The sequence below is a fragment of the Pituophis catenifer genome, unplaced genomic scaffold (genome assembly GCF_029215685.1).
Source record: "Pituophis catenifer annectens isolate HBS135680 unplaced genomic scaffold, rPitCat1.0.hap2 SCAF_17, whole genome shotgun sequence".
Classification (NCBI taxonomy): Eukaryota; Metazoa; Chordata; class Lepidosauria; order Squamata; family Colubridae; genus Pituophis; species Pituophis catenifer.
Window position 1 is genome coordinate 5,228,705 of NW_027256897.1, and position 10,141 is coordinate 5,238,845.

At 46.0% G+C, this 10,141-nt stretch overlaps 1 protein-coding gene across 1 annotated transcript in view; it reads right to left on the reverse strand.

The window, feature by feature from the left end:
- The window catches only part of EEIG1 (estrogen-induced osteoclastogenesis regulator 1), a 63,693-nt gene extending 58,107 nt beyond the window's left edge, over window positions 1-5,586 (reverse strand). The window contains exons 1-2 of the mRNA XM_070955570.1: window positions 5,538-5,586; window positions 164-906 (exon numbers count right to left, since the gene is read on the reverse strand). Coding sequence (XP_070811671.1) covers window positions 164-309 — 146 coding nt within the window. The 5' untranslated portion in view covers window positions 310-906; window positions 5,538-5,586. The remainder of the gene's footprint in view (window positions 1-163; window positions 907-5,537) is intronic.
- Between the last annotated feature and the right edge of the window lie 4,555 nt (window positions 5,587-10,141).

The window sequence follows — 10,141 nt, forward strand, 5'->3', positions numbered from 1 at the left end:
CTGATATTGCTCTATCCATCTAAAAGAAGAGCCCTTGGGTTTGTTTCAACCAACTTGTCATTCTTGATCCTTGCTCTGGAGATCGAACAAGGGAGGAGGGCAGGCAAAATAATATCCCACCCCTCTCCTCCCCCCACCAAAAAACCCCCCGTTTCTTACTTACCTGGAAGACAAGGTGACAAAGTCGCCTCCGTCCAACAGACGGATTTTGCAAAACAGCACGCCATTCACGAAAGGCACCGCCGTCAGCTCTTCCAAGGTGAAACTGATCTGAAACTTGAATTTCTTCTTCTTCATCAAGAAAGCCATGGGCACTTTCCAACCAGGGGAAACGGAGAGTTTTCTTCTTCTTCTTCTTTTTTTAAAAATAATAATAATATATGCCAGAAACTTAAAAAAAAAAAAGAGAAAGAAAAAGCAATCGACGAGGCTCTCAATACGGAGCTGGGTTTTTATTTTATTTTTTTTGCAAAGGGGATGATGAAATTTTCCCTCTCCCCAGCCTTTTGCCAACTCAAAAAAAAAAAAAAAGGACTTTTATCTCAGATGAAACGGCAGCCTAGCTTTAAACGACGGTTTCTCCTCTTTCTTTGGTGGTCTGATCTGGGCTATCGGGTCAGGAATCGCCAAGCGTCGCCGGGAAGGAGGAAGAGAGACGATTTCAGGTAGGGAAAAAAGCCAGGCGAGTCTTTGGTTCATCTCCAAAAAAAAAAAAAAAAATGTAGAAAGAGGGGTGGGTGGGGGAGAAAAACTCAGAAATCCCGGACCTGCGGGAGATGGGCTGTTCAGAGGTGACGAGAACCAGTTCCTCCGGAGACCTCACTGGGAGGCATTGCTGGTTTCCTTGTCAGCAAAGTGCCAGCCTCTTCGATTTTAATGTCTCCTCCTCTTTTTATTTATTTCAGCCTAGGGAAAAGGAATGAGGAGGTGGTGAGTCTCGGGTCCCTCCTCCCTCCGTCCTCAGTCCATCCCCCCTCCAACCCGGCTTGGATTGCCCACCTCGTTATGCGGCCCCTTCCAACTTTCTTCCCCTCTGAAGAAGGAAGGGGGGGAAAAAAATGGTCCGTCTTTCTTAATTTTTTTTTTTTTTTTTTGCGGTGCCTTTAAAAAGCAACTGCTGTCTCCAGAACCTGCTCCTTTTCTTCCGGGTGTGCCACGTATGGGGAGCTAAAGGCATGGTTTTGTAAACAGCTCCACCAAAGCGTGGAATTCATTGTACACACAAACACACAAATCTTTTCTCTTATTTCTTTTATACTAACTCATATTTATCGGTCACAATCTCCCTCCCTCTCTCTCTCATCCATCTAATCATCCATCAATCTACCAACCATTCTACCTACTGGTATCTATCTATCTGTCTATCTATCTGTCTGTCTGTCTGTCTGTCTAATCTACCTACATCCATCCATCATCTATCTATCTATCTATCTATCTATCTATCTATCTATCTATCTATCTATCTATCATCTATCTATCTATCTATCTATCTATCTATCATCTATCTATCTATCTATCTATCTATCTATCTATCTATCTATCTATCTATCATCTATCTACTGTATCTACCTACCTACTGTATCTACCTATCCATCTACCTACCTACCTACCTACCTACCTATCCCTCAATCTATTATCCATCAATCTACCAACCTACTTACCAACCTACTGGTACCTACCTACTTACTGGTATCTGTCTGCCAATCTAATCTAATCTAATCTAATCTAATCTAATCTAATCTAATCTAATCTAATCTAATCTAATCTAATCTACCTACACCTTGTTGCCCCCAAAATAAGACATCCCCTGATAATAAGCCCAATTGGGCTTTTGAGCGCATGGCAATAAGGCCAAACGTTTATTTCGGGGTTCAAAAAATATAAGACAGGGTCTTATTTTTGGGGAAACACGCTATCTATCTATCTATCTATCTATCTATCTATCTATCTATCTATCATCTATCTATCTATCTATCATCCATCAATATCTATCTATCTATCTATCTATCTATCTATCTATCTATCTATCTATCTATCTATCTATCTATCTATCATCTATCTATCTATCTATCTATCATCCATATCTATCTATCTATCTATCTATCTATCTATCTATCTATCTATCTATCTATCATCCATCCACATCTATCATCCATCTTCCTTCTAATCTTATATCTATTTATCCATCTATTTGTCCATCTGCCCATCAATCCATCCAGTTTTCTATCTCCCATCTCTCTCCTTCACCTATGTAAAGGTGCCATTCACCTGTCTATTCATCTATCTGTCCATCCATTTACAGTATCTACCTCAAACTTGAGATTTACTCACAAAAACATGTATCGGTTTATCACACACACAAAACCCATGTCTCTCTGTGTATCTGTAAATAAATATATTTCTACTTAATGCTGTATTCTTTCCCTCTGTATTTTTCCTTTCTATTTTTTAACCAGTTGCTGTACCTTCAAAACTCACTTTTTCCCTAGGGAGACAAATGCAAATGGCTTAACAAAAGTTTACAAAAGTTAAACCTTATTCCCAGCTTTGCAAGGCCTTATGTCGGGTAATCTAAGCTTCTGGGTCTGAATCCCCCAGATCATTGTGTAGTGCGGGAGGAGGGTTAGTGACAGATTGTGAACGCTCAGTTCACTGCAAAAACACATTCTGATGAGACATTATTGATCGGAAGAACTTTACCCTCTTCTGCAAACTCGGGGAATGCTGTTTTTCTGCCTGCCCACACTTTCTCCCTGGCCTGGAGGAACAGTCTAAAGTTCAAGCCTTAGAAGTTCAAGGTGATCTTCAGAAGAATGTTCGGCTCTCTAACTTTGCTGCTCAGACCTGAGACAACCTGTCTCACCAGGTAGTGCTGGCCTCCCACTGGCACCAGTTTCCCACGGAAAACAAGAGCCTCCTTCTGCAGTCGTTCTTCACCGTTCTCGGACGTTGAGGTTCCTCAACCACTCACTCATCCAAACTCATTCTTAACTTGCCCCTCAACTCCCCAAGTTCTCATCCAACTCAACATCCCCGTCGCAGCCTCCATTCCAAAACCAAAAAGATGGGTGATTCTTCTAGGTTTCAAGGACCACCTACCCCATTTCCTGTCTGACAAGTCTCATCCGGGGTCAATTCTCAAGGGGGACGCACAACGGCGCTCATGGTACATCCACAATGCTAAATATTGACCCTAATGTGACTTTAAGGGGTTCCAAGTCTTATGGCGGTCAACCTCAAACCTTCTCAGGAATAATCTCAGGGGAGTTCTGGGAGTTGAGGTCCACCTGAAACTTGGCAAGGTTGAGAAACACTTGAGACCCTAGCCACATTTGCAAACTATACAGGATGCAAACAGGTCGATCGATACAGAAACGACGGTTTGCTCAACATGCTTCTCGTAGGGACGGGGGTGAACCCAGATTGATGGTTTACTATCCAGTTAAGGAGACCATGATGTAAACACAAATGTGGGAACTCAGTCTCTTTTTTAAATTAGTGGTGTTAAAGTAAACAACCGCTAGTCTGAAGAGAAGAGCCTGAAGCCCAGCCATCGGTAGAGGAATAAACTTCTCCTTCTCTTGGGTCCTTCTACTAGAGCCATGATGGCGAACCTGTGGCATGTGAGCCCTTCTTTGTGGGCATGTGTGCTGTCGCCAGCTACTCTTCTGCTCTTCGCGGCTGATGGAGCACCAAAAAAACTGCCTCAAAACAGGCCATTTTCCAGGCCAAAAAAGGTCTGGAAACGGCCCTAAAAATGGTCTGAAAACAGCCAAAAAACCCAGCTGATGTTTGGGTTTCCGGTGCACGCATGTGTTCCAGTTTGGGCATTCGGTGCCGAAAAGATTCGCCATCACTGTCCTAGGAGGACTTCTATGGTGGCATTTATACAAATAACGGGAGCCTCTCAATTCAGACAATCCAAAGGGAGAATCAGGCCAGGCATGACTTAACCCTGAAAGGCATCCTAGTTATTCATTCTTGCTTTCTTAAATTGGTTGGATTAAGGTGGGGTTTTTTTTTTTCTCCCCTCAAGGGAAAACAAGAAGGCCATATAAGTCTCAAGACAGCTCGCTCTTCATGCCTTTTCGTTTGCAGACCCTGTGCAAGAGGGATATAAAACCCCCGAACATTCAGAAACAACTACTGCCTAAGACGTTGAGCTTGTCGATCAGAAAGGGATTCAGCTCGAATCCCTACTGCCAACTTTTCTCCTGCGTGAGCAGGGGGTTAAGCTAGATGACCTCCAAGGTCCCTTCCAACTCCATTACTGTTACTTAAAACTCCTAAATTATAACCAGGTCCGTCTATATGCCGTTGCGCTCTGCTCCATTTTTTTTTTTTTTTACTACAGGCCAAAATACAACGATTAAGACAGGTATCAACAGAGAGGCCAATTTCGGTCGCCTTGCAATCCGTAGCTGGTTCCCTGGGGAATAAATCGGTGGCTTATTCCTGGATTAAGGTATTGCAAACTTTACACTGTAATCTTAAATGTTGCTAAGAAATAAGCGTGGGATCGAACCTTCCAGGGATTGCACAATTCCCCTGTAACAACAAACACCAGAACTAAGTAACAATTTAAAAGTCTGACATTTACACAACAAATTCTTAAACCATCCGAAGCCAAGTAGCTTGAAACCGGCTGAACTTTCGTGCAAAGAGATAGGAAAAGTTTAAATGTAGAGACACCTGCATGCAGGTAAACTTAGCTGTGAGTCAGAGGAGAAAGATACATTTGTAGGACCCAGGTGGGAGGTCGAATTGTGGCTTGTTTTTAACTAGGGTTTTGTTGAATATGGCCAGAGCAAGCCATCATTGGCTAGGATAACTTTTGGCTTGGCACAGAGACACCTGTATGCAGGTGTACCTGCCTATGAGACAAGAGGTGGTTATGGGATGCAGGTTGGAGGCTGAATCGTGGCTGGTTTTAACTGTGGTTTGATGAGCCCGATGACTCACCGCAGCAAAAAGCCAGAATGGGCAAAAGGATACACGTGAGTTAGACGCACCTACGTGTCTTGCACACGAGCCTTTTTCCTGCAAGGCTCGTTCTGGGGTAAAACGGTTCTCGTGCTCGGAAAATGAGTCCCCCACCCCTTGGGTGTGCGTATGCATGCACCATTATTGGGGGGGGGGTGCAAGACGGATGCACCCCACCCGAAACGTTGCCCCAGCTCGGCTAAGGTTCCCCCATAGGGGCGCCTTTTGCACGCATGCAGGCACGTGCATTTTGCATGCTTCGCATCCCCAGGCATAGGGTGCAAGCGACCCCTCCCCAGCCTTTCCCCCCCCCTCCCGAGGGCTCGCAAAGGAGCCTCTCCAAGCCCTTCCTTGGACTGCCCCCTTGCAGCTTGCAATGGCTCCCCCCCCAGACCCATTTTAGAGCTCAGCTGCCTTGCTTGCACCCCCTCCCCAAATCCACCCCCTAAGGGGAGAGGTGCATTGCCCCCCCCCATAACCACCTCATCCTCTCCCAATGCACCCCATGATGAGGAGTGGGATAGCAATCAGCCGTGGGGAAGGGTCTCTCCTACCTCCGCGCCCGTTCCAGACTTCTGTGCTAATAGCTGGGCTTGCCAGCGCTCTACGCCAACTGCGCCCGCTACGCCGCTGGCGTAAGTGGGAAGAAAGGGGCGGGGAGAAAGCCCGCCGCGGTTCCAAAGCCGCAGATGCTGGAAGCCGATTGGATAAGACTCGAAGTGAAGGGCCGAAGAAGAAAAAAAAGGGGGTGGGAAGGCATCCGCGTCTCCATTGGCTCCGCGTGACCACGACGGCGGAAGGGAGAGCGGCTATTGGAGGATGCGTGACGTCAGTCATGCGAAAGGGAGGGGGGTGGTGAAGGAAAAAAAAGGCCCGCCCTCTGCATTGAATTTAAACGATGGCATAGAAGGCTGCTTCTGCAACCGGGCGCCCTCAAGAAGGTGGAGGGACTCCCACGCCAATCATCCCCAGCCATTGTGGGGTTAGAGTTAGCATATCTTTAGGCCGTAAGGGATTCAAAGGTTGGAAGGCTGAGCGGGGCTTTAGGTGCTTGGGGCGATGGGAATTGTAGTCCCGACGAATCGAGAGGGTAGCTGGGCTTTTGGGTAAGGGTTAACAGTAACAGAGACGGAAGGGGCCTTGGAGGTCATCTAGCCCAACCCCCTGCTCACGCAGGAGGCCTGTACTAGGGATTCGAACCGTCCGAACTGCCGACCTTTCTCATCGACAAGCTCAAGTGTCTTAGCCACTGAGCCACCAAGTCAGGGGATGATGGGCTTTAGGATGAAGCCCATCTGCCAGGCAGCAGGTTTGGAAGGAAGGAAGGAAGGAGGGAAGGCGAATTACGGCGGGCGAGCCAGCCATCAGGAACCGACCGCATGGTAAATTTGGAGCAAGATTTTAAAAAAATAAAATAATAATATTCCAAATAAAATAAATTATCCCGTATCCTGTTTTTCCAGAGTGGCTAAGCAGATGTTCTTCAGAAGCCCACCCAGCTGTTTCCTCTCCCCATCACCTTTCCTCCGAAATAGGATGGCAGGATGCGTTTCCGTCATCCTGCACCACGGGGTGGTCCGTGGTTGAGTCCCTGTTGATCGAACGCAGGCAGTCCTCGACTTGCGACCACAACGGAGGCCCCCCCCTCCAAAATTTACGTTGCTAAGCGAGACATTTATTTTACCCCACCCCCAAATTCACGACTTTTCTCGCCACGCCTGTTCAAGCGAATGGCGGCTGTTCTTAAGTCACACGGTTTGTTAAGTGAACACTGATTTCCCCACTTGACTTGGCTTTTGGTCGGATTATAAAAGACGATCTCCGGGACAATGCGACCGTCATAAATGTGAGTCGGTCTCAAAGCATCTGAATGGTAAATCACCTGACCCCGGGGATGTTGCAACGGTCGTTAAGTGAGAAAAATGGCCGTAAGTCGCCCTTTTTCCAGTGCCGTCGTAACTTCGGTCACTAAATGGAATGTTGTAAATCGGGGGCTACCTGTATCATCATAACTGGCTTTATTTGCACAAACCAAGGAGCCACTAAACCCTGGTTTACAACCGTGGATGTCTGAATTCACACGACAAAATGAGCCAAAATCCAAACCTGGCTAGGTGGCTCAGTGGCTAAGACACTGAGCTTGTTGATCAGGAAGGTTGGCAGTTCGGCAGTTTGAATCCCTAGTATAGGTGGTCTGTGGGAGCAGGGGGTTGGACTAGATGACCTCCAAGGTCCCTTCCAACTCTGTTACTGTTACTGTTGACTTGGGGCATTGTGAGAACATCTTCTTAACATCAGAGGAACCATGAAGGATCTAATAAAACCTCTTTATTACTAATAAATATAAATATAAAGATCTAATAAAACCTCTTCTATTAAACGGGGGGGGGGAGGAACCCCCACATTTTCCTAACTAATTATAACGCCAGGAATGGAAAAATCTCTCTTGTGATTCGGTCTTATAAACTTCCCCTTTGGACTTGCCACGTGATTATACCGATGGATTATACATGTTTCAAAGTTTAGTAAATCCGGCTAATTCTCATGCCTATTGATTCAACGCCTTTGATCGGAAAGCTTTCGTTTCTTCGGAGGCTTCGTTTTATAATTAATCGGACTACGAAACCGATGTTGTTAATCAACAGATTTATTAAAAAAAAAGGCCCAAAGATCCCATGGATTCCCAGGATATACACATCAAATGTCTCAAAAAGTTCTCAGAAACTGACATCTCAAATGCATCTGGGCGCATGCTAAATTAGCACGTTTTTTAAAATAAGCATTGTTCACTATATTAAACCTAGTTGGGCGATAAAAGTCTTAGCTTTTATTTGGAGTCCAAGATTAATGTGGAAAAGGGGCCATTAGTGAGCTCCGACCCGTTAAGGCAGGGAGGGGGGGTCCAAACTCAAGGCCCCTGGGCCAAATCCGGCCTGCGGGAGTGGGCTGGAAATAGCGAAGGACCAGCCCGCGGCCCGTTTTCGGCCGGCCAGAGTGCTGCTGGAGGCCAGGGAGGCCGAAAACGGGCCGTGCGCGGGCTTGTTTTGGCCGGCAGGTGCCGCAGGAGGCATCCATCCAGTCTCTCCCCCCCCCCAAAGAAATCCAGTTTGACACCCTGCGTTAAGGCATGGTTTGCTTAGCCACGATTGGGAAGCTTGCCCGTTATGCTAAGTCACAAACAATAGTCTTAATACTGATTCATAGCTGATTAAGATCCCGAGTAGGGTTCCTTCAACACAATGGCTTCGTTGATGAGCCGTGTTTGCCAGGAACAGCCCTCGCGGGTGAATCGCCCACAAAGATACCGCCGTTTGGCTGAGACCCTGATCAACAAGCAGGTGACATCGTGACTGCCTAATCCCAGTCACAATGTTTTTGAATAACTTGGGCGACTTGTCTTGGTTAAAGAATGTATGAAGTGCGTGAACTTAGTCAACGACAGTGGACAGGTTCCTACAGGACGCAAAGCCAGACTGAGAGTGCTCCCCCCCCACCCCTTATCCCAATTTGTCAATTCAACGGCGTTTTGACAGGATTCCTCAAAAGACCCTTGTCATGGCTTGGCTTCCTCAGTTTCCCAATCCTTTGTTGGGGTTCATGGTCATGGCTGCTTTCTCCAGCCCATCGTAGTTTAATCATCTGCCAGCTTCTCACAACGGGAAAAATTTGACTGTTTGAACCGGTGATGAAATCCAATTTTTTTTAACGACTGGTTTTGTGGGCGTGGCAGGGGAAGGATCCTGCAAAATCCCCATTCCCTCCCCACTCCTGGGGGAAGGATATTGCAAAATCTCCATTCCCACCCCAATTCGGGGACCAGCCAGAGATGGTAACTTGCCGGTTCTCCAGACTACTCAAAATTTCCGCTACCGGTTCTCCAGAACCTGCTGGATTTCAGTCCTAGTTTGAACCCAATCAGCTGCCCATCATGACTGCTCAAATAACTGGATTGTTGTACCCCCCCCCTTTGTCTTCTCAGGTGTGATGGTTAAAAACCCAGATGCTTTGAAAGTATGGGTGATACCTTCTCCAAGCTTGGCTCATGGATGTTGATCTGACTCAAGAATCCCTGCCTGCCAGGAAAACCATTTTGTCCCAAGGAGCTGGTAAGATGCCAACTGGACATTTTGGGGCCATTAACCAAGATAGGCTTGGCTGATGGCCAAGAAATGTAATAGCACTTAATTGGCCTTCATGGCCCCTATTGTTTCCTGGCCTTTCTAATCTTACCAGTTAAAACGTCCCTGTAGCAGGAAGAGTGGAGAAAGTGCTGGAAAGATTACGTATTCCAGGAATGTGTGTGGGTTTTTTTTGTTTTAATTTTTAATTTTTGCTTTCTTGCACTAGAAGCATTTGCTGCTATTTTCTGGGACGCCAGAAAGCTTCCATTCCCAGATGGCTGAGAAAGCTAGGGGGGGGGGGAAATGTGCTTTATAATACCCCACAAAGCACATGACAGGAGAAAAAAAAAAGGGAGGTTTTTCTAAGGATTACATTAATAGTACAGGTTAATATTTTGTTATGCAAACTATTGCTCAGGTTGGGGTTTAAAAAGGTAATTAATCCCGATGACATTGGCGGTGTCCTAGTTACGAGTATTTCTAAGTCTCAAGCCTAGCAAATTTCGATTTATTTAATCAGCCACTGTTAAACCGAGATTGATGCTAGCTTTGAACCCAGTTTGTTATTCTGGGCAGTTCTGTTGATTCTGAGTAACTCTCCCTGCCATGCCGGTTATGGTATTCTCTCTGCTCTTCTGTTTGGACTTTAAAGTCGTGAATAGATGAAAATAAATTGTATTTTGAGCGTACGGAGAACTTGGAGAGGTTGATCAAGTGGTGAATCCCGAGAGGTCTATTTCTGCATTTTGAACAATGGGTTAAAAGAGGCCGGTTCTTTTAGAGAGTTCTTCCCAGTTATGCAGAAAAACCAGAATTTCTTTTGTTTAAAGAAAACCTTACGTTGTCTTGAGGAAAATACCACCAAAGCAGGAGAGGTGATGATCGCACTTTCAGCTGGTTTACATAAGCTCAAACTGGTTTGTTCAGTTTCTGCCGCGTAGCAGTATTGGTTCAGGTGTCCAACTAAGAATGGGGAGGATAGGTTAACATCCTCGCGCATCCTGAATTGTAACACTTAGGCTAAAAACTGTGATTTG